The sequence below is a fragment of the Entelurus aequoreus genome, linkage group LG14 (genome assembly GCF_033978785.1).
Source record: "Entelurus aequoreus isolate RoL-2023_Sb linkage group LG14, RoL_Eaeq_v1.1, whole genome shotgun sequence".
NCBI classification, from domain to species: domain Eukaryota; kingdom Metazoa; phylum Chordata; class Actinopteri; order Syngnathiformes; family Syngnathidae; genus Entelurus; species Entelurus aequoreus.
This window is the reverse complement of record NC_084744.1, coordinates 49,852,871-49,872,156: the sequence shown is the minus strand read 5'-3', so window position 1 is coordinate 49,872,156 and position 19,286 is coordinate 49,852,871. Positions and strand designations below refer to the sequence as shown.

General features: G+C 34.8%; 1 protein-coding gene across 4 annotated transcripts in view; it reads right to left on the bottom strand.

The window, feature by feature from the left end:
* LOC133664990 (inositol polyphosphate 5-phosphatase K-like) overlaps positions 1-19,286 on the bottom strand; it is a 102,025-nt gene that overhangs the window by 14,343 nt on the left and 68,396 nt on the right. The window contains exons 10-17 of one of the 4 annotated variants that reach the window (XM_062070104.1): positions 18,531-18,582; positions 7,104-7,208; positions 6,927-7,035; positions 5,128-5,244; positions 4,842-5,017; positions 2,509-2,620; positions 1,253-1,362; positions 1,130-1,144 (exon numbers count right to left, since the gene is read on the bottom strand). In XM_062070104.1, the coding sequence (XP_061926088.1) occupies positions 1,130-1,144; positions 1,253-1,362; positions 2,509-2,620; positions 4,842-5,017; positions 5,128-5,244; positions 6,927-7,035; positions 7,104-7,208; positions 18,531-18,582 (796 nt within the window). Of the gene's footprint in view, positions 1-1,117; positions 1,145-1,252; positions 1,363-2,508; positions 2,621-4,841; positions 5,018-5,127; positions 5,245-6,926; positions 7,036-7,103; positions 7,209-15,797; positions 16,200-18,530; positions 18,583-19,286 lie in introns of those variants that run through there. The other 3 variants (XM_062070105.1, XM_062070106.1, XM_062070107.1) reach the window with 3 other exon arrangements.

The window sequence follows — 19,286 nt, the reverse complement described above, 5'->3', positions numbered from 1 at the left end:
GTAACGGTCAGAGCGAAAAAAGATACGTCCTGCACTGCACTCTAGTCCTTCACTCTCACGTTCCTCATCCACGAATCTTTCATCCTCGCTCAAATTAATGGGGTAATCGTCGCTTTCTCGGTCCGAATCGCTCTCGCTGCTGGTGTAAACAATGGGGAAATGTGAGGAGCCCTTCAACCTGTGACGTCACGCTACTTCCGGTACAGGCAAGGCTTTTTTTTTTATCAGCGACCAAAAGTTGCGAACTTTATCGTCGGTGTTCTCTACTAAATCCTTTCAGCAAAAATATGGCAATATCGCGAAATGATCAAGTATGACACATAGAATGGATCTGCTATCCCCGTTTAAATAAAAAAAATTAATTTCAGTAGGCCTTTAAGTGCGCCTTATAGTCCGAAAAATACGGTACTCTGTATACTGTATACTAACATTGGTATATACTCCATGTAGTATGTCGATACACACTGTATCCTGTAGGGAGTTAACGGTATTATAAATACTGCGGTATTTTCAAATTTAAAGTCTTCTTAATAATATCATGACGTGTGACGGTATCAAACGAAAACTTGGTGAGTGTAGTTTTATTCTGGCATTTTTAATTTTTTTACCCCAATGCGGCCCCCGAGTCAAAACGTTCGGGGACCGCTAATCTAAACATTCCTGCCACTTCATTTTACACACTATGGCATTTTTACCAGGCCTTTTTTTCTTTTGACATATACCACAATACTATCGTACCGTGGCCTTAATACCATGATAATATCGTACCGTGAAAATGTAAAAAGTTACATCACTAGTATATGCTGTGATGGTATATGAGGGCCGTGGCTTTGGAGACACCCACCTGGGCGGGTCAAGCCCCCTGTGCCAGCCCCCCAGCCGGACAGAGAGCAACGCCCAGGTGAGGGAGGTGAGGAGGAAGAGGAGGGTGGTGCTGCAGCGTTGCAGGGGTCTGGGTCTATACATGGTCAGGGGCAGCGCCACATTGCTCACTCTAATGGACACACACACACACAACCGCTGGGTGTGACAAGGTTCAAAGGTCGTGTGACAGATGGAAAAGTGGAGGGAATGCGACGGACGCGTGCAACACAAATAAATACTATAAAAATCTTACTTAAAAGCCCACCATGATTTTGGAGCGCTGTGTGAAAGACAAATACTGTAAATAAAGGTGTGTGTGTGTGTGTGTGTGTGTGTGTGTGTGTGTGTGTGTGTGTGTGTGTTGTGTGTACAGGTGCGTGTGTGTTACCTGATGTCATAGGCGTCAGAGTTACGACCAAACTTGTAGGTGGGCTTGAAATTCAGTGGCCCTTCCTCAAACTCCTGTAGGAACGCCTCCTTCTTCTTCATGCTGATCAGCTGCAGGAACACACACATTATAACCTGTGTGTGTGTGTGTGTGTGTGTGTGTGTTCTTGTATTTCTACCCTTCTTGAGACATCAACAAGGAAAAGTACCGTCCAAGTTAGGACATAAACCACGGTCCCTAATAGAGAATGTCTCATTTGCACCCCTGGTGGTGAAATCGATCAAAATGAGGGTGGTCCCAAAAAGGAGGGATTTTTCAAATGGACTGTGTGTCGGTTTTAAAAGTGCTCCCCCTCTGGTCAACATATGAAATAACAAGTGTGTGTAAGAAATTGAAATGCCAAAATTATTAAAATAAATATGTATATAGAGACATACTGTAATAACTTGAAGTAAATAATGAAGATTAATAAGCAATTACAAACAAAAATGTAAAAAAAAAATAAAAGCAGTCTTTTTCTCACAATGTGTCGACTTTTTTCTTGTAAAATTGGGAAACATTTCTCATATTCTTTCTGTTTCTGTAATATTGCAATATTTTCTCGCAAAATTCTTACTTTTTTATGTAAAATTATTACTTTTTAATGTAAAATGGCGACATTTGTCATATAAAATTCTGACTTGTATCACAATATTGCCCGTTTTTTTGTTGTCCTTGTAAAATAGTGACATTTTTGGAGTAAAATTATGACTTTCGTCATAGTTTTGCCAAGTGAAATTCCGATTATTATTGAAATATGGCCAAAATGTTAAAGTTTTCTTATAAAATTGTGAGTTGAGTAAAATTACGACTCTTTTCATAAAATTGCCAAAATTTTAAGCTTTTCGTGTAAAATTGCGACTGTTATTGAGTAAAATTTCAACTTTTATCATAATACTGCACAAATGTTCAGTTTTTCTTGTAAACTTTTGACTTGCGTTGAGTAAAATGACGACTTTTTTTTTATAATACTGCCAAAATTCTAAGTTTTTCTTGTGAAATTGTGACCTTTTTCTTGTGAAATTACAACTCATTTTTCACAACAAGCTTTTTTTATATTTAAATAGTACCGGTATGTATAAATTATCAATGCCATAAATACAAATCTTTATATATCTAGAAAGGGTGGTCCTAAAGAGGTAGGCATTATTCGGCGGTCTCAAGAAGGTAACAAATACAAGAATGTGTGTGTGTGTGTGTGTGTGTGTGTGTGTCACCTGGTCTTTGTCCCATAGCAGGTTAACACGGCCGCCGTTGATGGACGAGCGCAGGAAGTGCAAGCCGTGATCTGCGATACGAAAGTTCAGGTCTCCAAACCAAAAGACCAGCCTGTGAAGGGGGCGGAGCCTGATGTTAGCTTCATTTATTAGCATGGACAGAAATAAAAATGTTTAGATTAAAAACAAAACTAACACTAAAAACACAAATTCAAAGTTTCGGTGGCCGAACATTATTCTAAGATACAATATTGCAATATTACAATAATTGTTACTTACTTGACTAGTTAAACTACTTAAACTGTCTAATCTCAGGGCATTCAATCGATTGCAACTAGACTGTTTGGTTTGTCTTAGAAGACGTTCCGCTTCTCATCTGAGTAGGCTTCATCAGTTCATGCTCATAGACTTAGATTGGTCAGATCTAGTCTTAAACTTCGATTGCTAAGATCTAGTCTAACGACTGGTGCCAATACCTCAGTAGGCTTCATCAGTTCATGCTCACAGACTTAGATTGGTCCGATCTAGTTTTAGACTTAGATTGGTCAGATCTAGTCTTAAACAGCAGCTAGCTCCAAACCTCTCTAAGGAGAGGTTTGGAGCTGGTGGCTTGGCATTAGAAAGAGCTGCTGTCTTTTTCAGCCGACAAAATGTCTAATGTTATTTTTCAAAATGCACAATATATTCTCATATTCAGTAATGATATATCGGAACAATATAGTTTCTTTCATTATTTTTTGCAGTAAATTCTAACACTAGTACTTTTATTTTGTTTGAATTTATAGCAATCATTTTAAAAGAGTACACTAATCAGTTATTGTATATAAATTAGAATACTTTTTAATTTGAGAAATGAAAAAAATCATATTAATAGTCATGATACTTCTTATGTTACTTATAAAATACTTCAACTCATTACTATTATAATAGTATTACATAATACTATTATAATAATCATAAGGGTGTATCAGAATAATACAGTTATTTTAACAATATATAAATATATATACAGTATATAAATAATATTTTTTAAGTAATATACAGTGGGGCAAAAAAGTATTTAGTCAGCCACCCATTGACAATCAATGGGTGGCTGACTAAATACTTTTTTTCCCCACTGTAAATAAGAATCATTTACCTTATATATCTTTTCTATCTTTATTTGATTATAGCAGTACAAGTAAAAAAAAAAAAAGTGTTTGTTTAAATAAATAAAAAATCATTATCATACATCATAATAACACATGTTTTTGTCATTACAGGACTAAATAAAACGTCCTAATCAGTTATTGTATATTAATTAGAATACTTTTAGTAATGAAAAAAATCATATTCATAGTCATGATACTTCTTATATTACATATAAAATACTTCAACTCATTACTATTATAATACTATTATATAATACTATTATAATAATCATAAGGGTTATCAGAATAATAGTTATTTTAACAGTTAATATGTATAATATATGTACATACATATATATATATATATATATATATATATATATATATATATATATATATATAAATATATATATATATATATATAATATTTTTTAAGTAATATAGGTAAGAATAATTTACATTATATATCTTTTCTATCTTTAATTGATTGTATCAGTAAAAGTAAAAAAAAAATGTTTTTAATGTTTTAATTTAAAAAAATCATTATCATATATCATAATAACACAGTTTTTGGTCATTACAGAAATAATTAAAACGTCCTAATCAGTTGTTGTATATTGATTAAAATACTTTTTAAAATTTTAGTGATGAAAAAAATCGTATTCATAGTCATGATACTTCTTATATTACTTATAAAATACTTCAACTCATTACTATTATAATACTATTATATAATACTATTTTAATAATAAGGGTTATTAGAATAATCGTTATTTTAACAATTAATATATGTATATATATATATGTATGTATATGTATGTATATATATATATATATATATATATATATATATATATATATATATATATATATATATATATATATATATATATATATATATTTTTTTTTTAAGTAATATAAATAAGAATAATTTACATTATATATCTTTTCTATCTTTAATTGATTGTAGCAAAAGTAAAAAAAAAATGTTTTTAATGTTTTAATTTAAATAAAATAATTATCATATATCATAATAAGACCGTTTTTTGTCATTAAAGAACTAATTAAAACTTCCCTATTATTGTCACCTTTTTTTGCTGATTGGCTGTGGGAAGTCACATGGTTCCATTGCCTTATAAGGACTTCCTTGTTGATTACAGTTTAAATACATTGACAGGTAATAAATGTTAAAATTGGAATAACTTGTGGTCCAGCACTCGTGGCGTGTCGGCGACGTCAAAGTCTTGCGTCTCCAGGATGTGCTCGAACTCGTCGACGCGCTGCAGGGCGTAGTTCATGTGCGCCGCCAGGTGACAGTTGAGGAAGCACACCTTGTGGCCGTAGAAGGAACAGCGCACAGACACCGCACCTTTGTTGCCCTGAAACAAAGGAAATACACATTGCAACGCGCTTCACCAACACAAGACTTTGATACAATCACATGACACTTTGCTTTTCATGTCCATTTTTCCTGGTAATGACAACTCACCCAGTAGCCGAAGATTCCGGTGCGGGTGAAGGTGGTCTGGATGTCTCGGATGTAAGGAATGTGGGCTTGTTTGGCAAAGACCAACAACAACAAACCCTGCATCCTCATTGACGCCACCTACATGGACACACAGGGAATGACATGTTTTCCTGGTAATTACCACAATGGCATATTTTCCTCCTAATTACAGGAATGACATGTTTTCCTGGTAATTACCATAATGGCATGTTTTCCTCCTAATTACAGGAATGACATGTTTTTCTAGTAGTTACAGGAATGACATGTTTTCCTCCGAATTACCGGAATGACATGTTTTACGTTTAATTACCGGATTGACATAGTTTCCTGGTAATTACCACAACAACATGTTTTCCTCCTAATTACAGGAATTACATGTTTTCCTGGTAATTACTATAATGGCATGTTTTCCTCCTAATTACAGGAATGACATGTTTTACGTCTAATTACAGGATTGACATATTTTCCTGGTAATTACAATAACGGCATGTTTTCCTCCTAATTACAGGAATTACATGTTTTCCTGGTAATTACTATAATGGCATGTTTTCCTCCTAATTACAGGAATGACATGTTTTCCTGGTAATTACAGGAATTACATGTTTTCCTGGTAACTAACGGAATGGCTTGTTTTCCTCCGAATTACCAGAATTACGTCTAATTACATGATTGACATATTTTCCTGGAAATTACAATAACGGCATGTTTTCCTCCTAATTACAGGAATTACATGTTTTCCTGGTAATTACCATAATGGCATGTTTTCCTCCTAATTACAGGAATGACATGTTTTCCTAATAATTACAGGAATGACATGTTTTCCTGGCAACTAACGGAATGGCTTGTTTTCCTCCGAATTACCGGAATGACATGTTTTACGTCTACTTACCGGATTGACATATTTTCCTGGTAATTACCACAACGGCATGTTTTCCTCCTAATTACAGGAATTACATGTTTTCCTGGTAATTATCATAACAGTACGTTTTCCTCCTAATTACAGGAATGACATGTTTTCCTAGTAATTACAGGAATGACTTGTTTTCCTGGTAACTAACTGAATTGCTTGTTTTCCTCCGAATTACCGCAATGACATGTTTTACATCTAATTACCAGATTGACATATTTTCCTGGTAATTACAAGAACGGCATGTTTTTCCTAGTAATTACCAGAATTTCATGTTTCCCTGTTTTTTTGTGACCTAATGTGTGTATATATATATATATATATATATATATATATATATATATATATATATATATATATATATATATATATATATATATATATATATATGTATATGTGTAGTTAAATGAAAGGCAATAGTACAGTAATACCGACAATATAGGAAATTTACACTTTTTTTAACCCCCCCCCTCCCCCGGAAAAAAAAAAAGGATAAATTTAATAAAATTAAAAACAACTATATTTTACAGTACAGCAACGACACAACCAATGTTGTGATAGCGGTAAACTGCTGTGTCAGCATGAATTGTGCCAATGAGTTGATTGTAAACAAAAGTATGACAAGTTTAACACCAACAGCTGAGCAGCAACATTTTTTTATTGCGCATGCAGAGCAGGCTGGTGCAACATTTTTGAATTTCAATTAATTTCAAAAACTGGAATTTGCATTTTCTCCATCCCCAACAGGGTCTTGATTATGAATGACAGGAAGTTGAATTTAATTCCATAATTACTGCAAATACTTTAATAACTCTACACTTAAACACAAGTGGCCGACTTGGATAAAGTAAAGCATTCTGGGGAATGACGTTACCTTGACGAATCCTCGCGGGGCCAGCGTGTCCATGAAGACGTGGCTCCACGAGTCGTCCGCCATCAGGTCTGAGATGAACCTGACGGGCGTGGCGCACACTTCCTGCAGCCTGACATTGAAAAGAACAGGTGTGTGGTTTACATCTGCTGGCGAAGCGGCTTTCACGCCATTTCTCACCCGATCACGTAAAGGTCGGTGGGGGGTTGTACGTCCAGTTGGAGCAGCGAGGTGACGTCATCAGGGGGTTCCGCGGTGGCCACGTTCCACGTCACCATGTGCAGCCTAAGTATTAAAAGGACAATTCTGTTATTAGAGTAGTGATAAGGAACATTCATTAAGGGGGCCAATCCCGTGCAAGCCCCCTAAACACAGAAACAACATTGTTGAACGGTGGCATGAATCTTGTTTAAAGCAGGATTATGCAAAAACGGCTATTACCAAAAATATTAGACGCCGCCACCACATATTCAGCTTTGGTGCAGATCTGAATAAAGGTGCGTACCCGTGGACCGTTTTTGTCCACATTACCCTTCGTTACGCAAGGAATATTAGCGACAGAAGACGACAATGTTTCTTAGCTTTCTGATCGAGGCAGGGCTGGGCGCATGTTGACCTGAAGGCGTAATTACAGGAATGACATTATTTCCTGGTAATTACAGGAATTATATGTTTTCCTGGTAAATCCAAGACTGACATATTCATGCCGAATACCAAGAAGGCCACATGGCCTTGCTAATTCCAGAAATGAGATGTTTTCCTGTTTATTACTAGAATGACATATTTTCCTGGTAATTACAGGGATGGCATGTTTTCCCTGCTAATTTTAGGAATGTTATGGTGATTCCAGGAATTACATGTTGTCCTGATATTTAAAGGAAATGTATGTTTTGCTGGTAATTCCCATGAATGACAAACTTTCCTGGTATTTACAGGAATGAACATGTTTCACTCTACCAACCGGTATAGCTCGGTTGGTAGAGTGGCCGTGCCAGCAACTTGAGGGTTCCAGGTTCGATCCCCGCTTCCGCCATCCTAGTCACTGCCGTTGTGTCCTTGGGCAAGACACTTTACCCACACTTTACCCACACTGGTTTAAATGTAACTTAGATATTGGGTTTTACTATGTAAAGCGCTTTGAGTCACTAGAGAAAAAGCGCTATATAAATATAATTCACTTCACTTTTTCTGGTAATTACTTACAGAATTGCTTTTTTCTTGGTATTTACAGGAATTACACTTTGGTTTTGTTTTGTTTTGACGGGTAATTCGAAGAATGACATATTCATGCCAATTCCAAAAAGGCCACATGACCCTGCTAATTCCGGGAAATTACCATGCTTTCCTGTTTATTACTACAATGAAATATTTGCCAGGTAATTACAGGGATGACATGTTTTCCCTGCTAATTTTAGGAACAACACATTTTTATGGTAATTCCAGGAATTACATGATGTCCTGATATTTAAAGGAATTACATGTTGTCCTGATATTTAAAAGGAATTATATGTTTTCCTGGTAATTCCTTCAAATAACATACTTTCCTGGTATTTACAGGAATTAACATGTTTTTCTGGTAACTAATTACAGACTTGCTTTTTTCCCCGGTAATTCCAAGAATGACATATTCATGCCAATTCCAAGAAGGCCACATGACCCTGCTAATTCCAGGACTTACATGTTTTCCTGTTTATTACTAGAATTACATATTTTTCTGGAAATTACAGGGATGACATGTTTTCCCTGCTAATTTTAGGAACAAAATGTTTTAATGGTAATTCCAGGAATTACATGTTGTCCTGATATATAAAGGAATTACACGTTTTCCTGGTAATTCCAAGAATGACATTCATGTCAATTCCAAGAAGGCTACATGACCCTGCTAATTCCAGAAATTACATGTTTTACTGATTATTACTAGAATGACATATTTTCCTGGTAATTACAGGGACGGCATGTTTTCTCACTAATTACTGGAATGACATGTTTTCCCGTCTAATTTTAGGAACAACACATTTTTATTGTAAATACAGGAATTACATGATGTCCTGATATTTAAAAATAATTATATGTTTTCCTGGTAATTCCTTCAAATGACATACTTACCTGGTATTTACAGGAATGAACATGTTTTTCTGGTAATTAATTACAGACTTGCTTTTTTTCCTGGTAATACCAAGAATGACATATTCATGCCAATTCCAAGAAGGCCACATGACCCTGCTAATTCCAGAATTTATAAGTTTTACTGTTTATTACTAGAATGACATATTTTCCTGGTAATTACAGGGATGACATGTTTTCTCGCCAATTACAGGAATTACTTGTTTTCCCTGCTAATTTTAGGAACAACACATTTTTTATGGTAATTCCAGGAATTACATGTTGCCCTAATATTTAAAGGAATTATATGTTTTCCTGGAAATTCCTTCAAATTACATACTTTCCTGGTATTTACAGGAATGAACATGTTTTTCTGGTCAGTAATTACATAATTGCTTTTTTCCTGGTAATAACAGGAATTATGCTTTCTTCTAGTTTTTGCAGGAATTACATGTTTCCTGGTAGTTACAGCAGTGAGCTTTCTTTCTTGGTAATTGCACACATTACCTGTTTTTACTGGTATAAAGAAAATATATGTTTTTCCTGTTGATTCCAAGAATGACATATTCATGCCAATTCCAAGAAGGCCACATGACCCTGCTAATTCCAGAAATTACATGTTTTCCTGATTATTACTAGAATTACATATTTTCCTGGTAATTACAGAGATGACATGTTTTCTCGACAATTACAGGAATGACCAGTTTTCCCTTCTAATTTTAGGAACAACACGTTTTTATGGTTATTCCATGTTGTCCTAATCTTTAAAGGCATTATATGTTTTCCTGTTAATTCCTTTGAATGACATACTTTCCTGGTGTGTTACATGAGTGAACATGTTTTTCTGGTAATTAATTACAAAATGGCTTTTTTCCTGGTGATTACAGGAATTACACTTGTTTCTAGTTTTTGCAGGAATGACATGTTTCCTGGTAGTTACACCAGTGAGCTTGCTTTCTTGGTAATTGCAGGCATTACCTGTTTTTCCTGGTATAAAAAAAATACATGTTTTTCCGGACAATTCCAAGAATGCCACATGACCCTGCTAATTCCAGAAAGTACATGTTTTCCTGTTTATTACTAGAATGATATATTTTCCTGGTAATTACAGGGATGACATGTTTTCCTTGCTAATTTGAGGAACAACACCTTTTTATGGTAATTCCAGGAATTACATGTTGTCCTGATATTTAAAGAAATTATATTTTTTCCTGGTAATTCCTTTGAAAGACACACTTTCCTGGTATTTAAAAGAATGAACATGTTTTTCTGATAATTAATTAAATAATTATTTTTTTCCTTGTAATTACAGGAATTACACTTTTTCTAGTTTTTGCAGGAATTAAATGTTTTCTGGTAGTTACATCAGTGAGTTTGCTTTCTTGGTAATTGCAGGCATTACCTGTTTTTCCTGGTATTAAAAAAATACATGTTTTTCCTGGTAATTCCAAGAATGACACATTCATGCCAATTCCAGGAAGGCCACATGACCCTGCTAATTCCAGAAATTACATGTTTTCCTGATTATTACTATAATTACATATTTTCCTGGTATTTACAGCAATGAACATGTTTTTTCTGGTAATTAATTATATAATTGCTTTTTTCCTGGTAATTACAGGGATGACATGTTTTCTCGCCAATTACAGGAATTACTTGTTTTCCCTGCTAATTTTAGGAACAACACATTTTTTATGGTAATTCCAGGAATTACATGTTGCCCTGATATTTAAAGGAATTATATGTTTTCCTGGAAATTCCTTAAATGACATACTTTCCTGGTATTTACAGGAATGAACATGTTTTTCTGGTCAGTAATTACAGAATTGCTTTTTTCCTGGTAATAACAGGAATTATGCTTTCTTCTAGTTTTTGCAGGAATTACATGTTTCCTGGTAGTTACAGCAGTGAGCTTTCTTTCTTGGTAATTGCAAACATTACCTGTTTTTACTGGTATAAAGAAAATATATGTTTTTCCTGTTAATTCCAAGAATGACATATTCATGCCAATTCCAAGAAGGCCACATGACCCTGCTAATTCCAGAAATTACATGTTTTCCTGATTATTACTAGAATTACATATTTTCCTGGTAATTACAGAGATGACATGTTTTCTCGACAATTACAGGAATGACCAGTTTTCCCTTCTAATTTTAGGAACAACACGTTTTTATGGTTATTCCATGTTGTCCTAATCTTTAAAGGCATTATATGTTTTCCTGTTAATTCCTTTGAATGACATACTTTCCTGGTGTGTTACATGAGTGAACATGTTTTTCTGGTAATTAATTACAAAATGGCTTTTTTCCTGGTGATTACAGGAATTACACTTGTTTCTAGTTTTTGCAGGAATGACATGTTTCCTGGTAGTTACACCAGTGAGCTTGCTTTCTTGGTAATTGCAGGCATTACCTGTTTTTCCTGGTATAAAAAAAATACATGTTTTTCCGGACAATTCCAAGAATGCCACATGACCCTGCTAATTCCAGAAAGTACATGTTTTCCTGTTTATTACTAGAATGATATATTTTCCTGGTAATTACAGGGATGACATGTTTTCCTTGCTAATTTGAGGAACAACACCTTTTTATGGTAATTCCAGGAATTACATGTTGTCCTGATATTTAAAGAAATTATATTTTTTCCTGGTAATTCCTTTGAAAGACACACTTTCCTGGTATTTAAAAGAATGAACATGTTTTTCTGATAATTAATTAAATAATTATTTTTTTCCTTGTAATTACAGGAATTACACTTTTTCTAGTTTTTGCAGGAATTAAATGTTTTCTGGTAGTTACATCAGTGAGTTTGCTTTCTTGGTAATTGCAGGCATTACCTGTTTTTCCTGGTATTAAAAAAATACATGTTTTTCCTGGTAATTCCAAGAATGACACATTCATGCCAATTCCAGGAAGGCCACATGACCCTGCTAATTCCAGAAATTACATGTTTTCCTGATTATTACTATAATTACATATTTTCCTGGTATTTACAGCAATGAACATGTTTTTTCTGGTAATTAATTATATAATTGCTTTTTTCCTGGTAATTACAGGGATGACATGTTTTCTCGCCAATTACAGGAATTACTTGTTTTCCCTGCTAATTTTAGGAACAACACATTTTTTATGGTAATTCCAGGAATTACATGTTGCCCTGATATTTAAAGGAATTATATGTTTTCCTGGAAATTCCTTAAATGACACACTTTCCTGGTATTTACAGGAATGAACACGTTTTTCTGGTCAGTAATTACAGAATTGCTTTTTTCCTGGTAATAACAGGAATTATGCTTTCTTCTAGTTTTTGCAGGAATTACATGTTTCCTGGTAGTTACAGCAGTGAGCTTTCTTTCTTGGTAATTGCAAACATTACCTGTTTTTACTGGTATAAAGAAAATATATGTTTTTCCTGTTAATTCCAAGAATGACATATTCATGCCAATTCCAAGAAGGCCACATGACCCTGCTAATTCCAGAAATTACATGTTTTCCTGATTATTACTAGAATTACATATTTTCCTGGTAATTACAGAGATGACATGTTTTCTCGACAATTACAGGAATGACCAGTTTTCCCTTCTAATTTTAGGAACAACACGTTTTTATGGTTATTCCATGTTGTCCTAATCTTTAAAGGCATTATATGTTTTCCTGTTAATTCCTTTGAATGACATACTTTCCTGGTGTGTTACATGAGTGAACATGTTTTTCTGGTAATTAATTACAAAATGGCTTTTTTCCTGGTGATTACAGGAATTACACTTGTTTCTAGTTTTTGCAGGAATGACATGTTTCCTGGTAGTTACACCAGTGAGCTTGCTTTCTTGGTAATTGCAGGCATTACCTGTTTTTCCTGGTATAAAAAAAATACATGTTTTTCCGGACAATTCCAAGAATGCCACATGACCCTGCTAATTCCAGAAAGTACATGTTTTCCTGTTTATTACTAGAATGATATATTTTCCTGGTAATTACAGGGATGACATGTTTTCCTTGCTAATTTGAGGAACAACACCTTTTTATGGTAATTCCAGGAATTACATGTTGTCCTGATATTTAAAGAAATTATATTTTTTCCTGGTAATTCCTTTGAAAGACACACTTTCCTGGTATTTAAAAGAATGAACATGTTTTTCTGATAATTAATTAAATAATTATTTTTTTCCTTGTAATTACAGGAATTACACTTTTTCTAGTTTTTGCAGGAATTAAATGTTTTCTGGTAGTTACATCAGTGAGTTTGCTTTCTTGGTAATTGCAGGCATTACCTGTTTTTCCTGGTATTAAAAAAATACATGTTTTTCCTGGTAATTCCAAGAATGACACATTCATGCCAATTCCAGGAAGGCCACATGACCCTGCTAATTCCAGAAATTACATGTTTTCCTGATTATTACTATAATTACATATTTTCCTGGTATTTACAGCAATGAACATGTTTTTTCTGGTAATTAATTATATAATTGCTTTTTTCCTGGTAATTACAGGGATGACATGTTTTCTCGCCAATTACAGGAATTACTTGTTTTCCCTGCTAATTTTAGGAACAACACATTTTTTATGGTAATTCCAGGAATTACATGTTGCCCTGATATTTAAAGGAATTATATGTTTTCCTGGAAATTCCTTAAATGACACACTTTCCTGGTATTTACAGGAATGAACACGTTTTTCTGGTCAGTAATTACAGAATTGCTTTTTTCCTGGTAATAACAGGAATTATGCTTTCTTCTAGTTTTTGCAGGAATTACATGTTTCCTGGTAGTTACAGCAGTGAGCTTTCTTTCTTGGTAATTGCAAACATTACCTGTTTTTACTGGTATAAAGAAAATATATGTTTTTCCTGTTAATTCCAAGAATGACATATTCATGCCAATTCCAAGAAGGCCACATGACCCTGCTAATTCCAGAAATTACATGTTTTCCTGATTATTACTAGAATTACATATTTTCCTGGTAATTACAGAGATGACATGTTTTCTCGACAATTACAGGAATGACCAGTTTTCCCTTCTAATTTTAGGAACAACACGTTTTTATGGTTATTCCATGTTGTCCTAATCTTTAAAGGCATTATATGTTTTCCTGTTAATTCCTTTGAATGACATACTTTCCTGGTGTGTTACATGAGTGAACATGTTTTTCTGGTAATTAATTACAAAATGGCTTTTTTCCTGGTGATTACAGGAATTACACTTGTTTCTAGTTTTTGCAGGAATGACATGTTTCCTGGTAGTTACACCAGTGAGCTTGCTTTCTTGGTAATTGCAGGCATTACCTGTTTTTCCTGGTATAAAAAAAATACATGTTTTTCCGGACAATTCCAAGAATGCCACATGACCCTGCTAATTCCAGAAAGTACATGTTTTCCTGTTTATTACTAGAATGATATATTTTCCTGGTAATTACAGGGATGACATGTTTTCCTTGCTAATTTGAGGAACAACACCTTTTTATGGTAATTCCAGGAATTACATGTTGTCCTGATATTTAAAGAAATTATATTTTTTCCTGGTAATTCCTTTGAAAGACACACTTTCCTGGTATTTAAAAGAATGAACATGTTTTTCTGATAATTAATTAAATAATTATTTTTTTCCTTGTAATTACAGGAATTACACTTTTTCTAGTTTTTGCAGGAATTAAATGTTTTCTGGTAGTTACATCAGTGAGTTTGCTTTCTTGGTAATTGCAGGCATTACCTGTTTTTCCTGGTATAAAAAAAATACATGTTTTTCCTGTTGATTCCAAGAATGACATATTCATGCCAATTCCAAGAAGGCCACATGACCCTGCTAATTCCAGAAATTACATGTTTTTGTGTTTATTACTAGAATTACATATTTTCCTGGTATTTACAGCAATGAACATGTTTTTTCTGGTAATCAATTATATAATTGCTTTTTTCCTGGTAATTACAGGGATGACATGTTTTCTCGCCAATTACAGGAATTACTTGTTTTCCCTGCTAATTTTAGGAACAACACATTTTTTATGGTAATTCCAGGAATTACATGTTGCCCTGATATTTAAAGGAATTATATGTTTTCCTGGAAATTCCTTAAATGACATACTTTCCTGGTATTTACAGGAATGAAAATGTTTTTCTGGTCAGTAATTACAGAATTGCTTTTTTCCTGGTAATAACAGGAATTATGCCTTCTAGTTTTTGCAGGAACTACATGTTTCCTGGTAGTTACAGCAGTGAGCTTTCTTTCTTGGTAATTGCAAACATTACCTGTTTTTACTGGTATAAAGAAAATATATGTTTTTCCTGTTAATTCCAAGAATGACATATTCATGCCAATTCCAAGAAGGCCACATGACCCTGCTAATTCCAGAAATTACATGTTTTTCTGTTTATTACTAGAATGACATATTTTACTGGTAATTACAGGGATGACATGTTGTCCTGATATTTAAAGAAATTATATATTTTTTCCTGGTAATTCCTTTGAAAGACATACTTTCCTGGTATTTAAAAGAATGAACATGTTTTTCTGGTAATTAATTAAAGAATTTAATTTTTCCTGGTAATTACAGGAATTACACTTTTTTCTAGTTTTTGCAGGAATTAAATGTTTTCTGGTAGTTACAGTAGTAAGCTTGCCACTCTGGCAATTGCAGGCATTACCTGGTTTTTTTTGGTCTAAAGAAAATACATGTTTTTCCTGGTAATTCCAAGAGGAACATATTTCCCAGCTAAATCCAGGAATGAAACGTTTTTTTTTGCCTGTGATTACTGGAGTTACGCTCAGCGCATGATGACCTGAAGGCGTCAGTGGGACTGAAGCGTCCACAGAGCTGGAAAGCCTCGTCCAGCGTGCGGGACACTTCCTCGCTGGCCTCGTCGTCCGAGCTCATGTCGTCGATGCGGGTCAGCAGCTGGGTGAGACGCTGGCGGAGCAGCATTTTGGAGCGGGAGCCCCGAGAGGACGCGCCGCTGCTCGCACTGTCCGAGCGCAAACGGGGGCCGCCCATCAGGAAGTCCATCTACGACAAAGTCTTCTTCACCTCGTCTTCTGACGTCCTCGCGTCCATGAGGCGTCCTCTAATTAAAGCGGCGATCCGATGTGGCAACGAAGCAGATTTGCTTTTTGGCTAAGTCAGGAATGCGAAGCCCGAGTCCCGGCGGCGGCGAGGAGGAGCGTTGTTGCGACACCTGAGAAAACCTCCAGAGCTCTAAGAGGTTTAACACGGAGGGCCGCATTCCAGCCCAAGCCCCCGTAATCGCGGGCCGGCCCGTAATGAGGGGACAATGGCATTAGCTTCTTTTGGACGCGCTCCACTTTCTCCTCATGTGGGCGAAAGGTCATCACGCATACCAACATTTGGTGCAACCACAAAGTACTTAGTACTTCATAATTACAAACCAGTGAAGTTGGCACGTTGTGTAAAAGGTAAATAAAAACAGAATACAATGATTTGCAAATCCTTTTCAACTTATATTCAATTGAATAGACTGCAAAGACAAGATACTTGTTATTTTTTGCAAATATTAGCTCATTCGGAATTGGATGCCTGCAACATGTTTCAAAAAAGCTGGCACAAGTGGCAAAAAAACGGAGAAAGTTGAGGAATGCTCATCAAACATTTATTTGGAACATCCCACAGGTGAACAGGCTAATTGGGAACATGCGGGTGCCATGATTGGGTATAAAAGCAGCTTCCGTGAAATGCTCAGTCATTCACAAACAAGGACGGAGCGAGGGTCACCACTTTGTGAACAAATGCGCGAGGAAATTGTCGAACCGTTTAAGAACAACATTTCTCAACGAGCTATTGCAAGAAATTTAGGGATTTCACCAACTAGGGTCCGTAATATCATCAAAAGGTTCAGAGAATCTGGAGAAAGCGATGATATTACGGACCTTCGCTCACTCAGGCGGTACCGCATCAAAAAGCGACATCAGTGTGTAAAGGATATCACCACATGGGCTCAGGAACACTTCAGAAAACCACTGTCAGTAACTACAGTTTGTCACTACATCTGTAAGTGCAAGTTAAAACTCTACTAAGCAAAGCCAAAGCCATTTATCAACAACACCCAGAAACGCCGCCGGCTTCGCTGGGCCCGAGCTCATCTAAGATGGACTGATGCAAAGTGGAAACGTGTTCTGTGGTCTAAAGAGTCCACATTTCACATTGTTTTTGGAAACTGTGGACGTCGTGTCCTCCGGACCAAAGAGGAAAAGAACCATCCGGATTGTTATAGGCGCAAAGTTGAAAAGCCAGCATCTGTGATGGTATGGGGGTGTATTAGTGCCCAAGACATGGGTAATTTACACATATGTGAAGGCGCCATTAATGCTGAAAGGTACATACAGGTTTTGGAGCAACATATGTTGCCATCCAAGCAACATTATCATGGATGCCCCTGCTTATTTCAGCAAGAAAATGCCAAGCCATGTGCTCCAAAAGCGTGGCTTCATAGTAAAAGAGTGCGGGTACTAGACTGGCCTGCCTGTAGTCCAGACCTGTCTCCCATTGAAAATGTGTGGCACATTATGAAGCGTAAAATACGACAACGGAGACCCCGGACTGTTGAACAACTTAAGCTGTACATCAAGCAAGAATGGGAAATAATTCCACCTGAAAAGTTTCAAAAATTGGTCTCCTCAGTTCCCAAACGTTTACTGAGTGTTGTTAAAAGGAAAGGCCATGTAACACAGTGGTAAAAATGCCCCTGTGCCAACTTTTTGTGTTGCTGTTTGAAAGTTTCCCAGTTTGAACATTAAATATCTTGTCTTTGCAGTCTATTCAATTGAATATAAGTTGAAAAGGATTTGCAAATCATTGTATTCTGTTTTTATTTACGATTTACACAACGTGCCAACTTCACTGGTTTTGGGTTTTGTATAAAAAAAATGCTTTTGGAGCTTCTCAAACGGTTAAAATAACATGTTTCAGTCTAATTCAGAACAATAACATAACATAACATAACATAATGTTCACTGAATATTACCCTTTGGACTTATAAATGATAATTTTTTATAAAGACAGAATTAAAAAAGTATATATATATATATATATATATATATATATATATATATATATATATATATATATATATATATATATATATATATATATATATATACACACATATATATATATATATATATATATATATATATATATATATATATATATATATATATATATATATATATATATATATATATATATATATATATATATATATATATATATATATATATATATATATTAGTGACATAATTAAAACAATGAAGCAGAAGGAAGCATAGAACATGTGACATGCGTTGTAAGAACGTCACATGCAGAGAATTAAGGAGTTAAGTGTTGGTAAGAAGATCAGAAGAAGTTAAGAATGGACGTTTTATTGCATAAATCTTCTTATTTATGACGCCTCACACGGTGGCAACATTTTGCAAGGGGAAGATGAAGATGCTGAAGAAGAAGAAGAAGATAATGATGAAGACGAAGAAGAAGAAGAAGAAAAAGAAGAAGAATAACTCACCTGTACTTGTCTCTGCCTCCACTTGGGAACCTTCCAGTGCTCATGTTGTCCTCTACACACGCACACGCACACGCACACATACACACACGCACGTTAATGTTTATTACTATGGAAACGGTGAAATCTGGATTATCACCAGCAAAAAGGATTTTTAATCATCTCTACTAACCCTGAAGGTCATGTGACTCACACGTTATTGAAGCAAATAAAATCATTTTACACAATCCAAAAATAAATTTAAGTTAGCATCAGAAAACTAACAATGAGTTTGGTGTTTTTAGTTTTATTTTAACGTATTGTGTAATTTGTTGAATTGAAGTCATGATTACATAAAAATGATAGGATGTGAGATGCTTTGATACATTTTCTACCTAAAAGATTTATTTAAAAATGAATACAATCTATATGAAGGGTCCCTAACCTTTTTTTCCACCAGGGATAGTTTTAATGTAGACATTATTTTTATGGCGTGTCTTCCCCGTGTGGCAGATTAATACTGCAAACATAAGTGCATGAAAAATACAACTCAACATAACCCTGACTTAGTGGAGCCCTGGCTCAATGATTTTATACTATATACACAGGAACACAGACACACACATATGTGTATATATATATATATATATATATATATATATCCATCCATTTTCTACCGCTTATTCCCTTCGGGATCGCGGGGGCTATATATATATATATATATATATATATATATATATATATATATATATATATACATATACATCTATCAGTGACGTG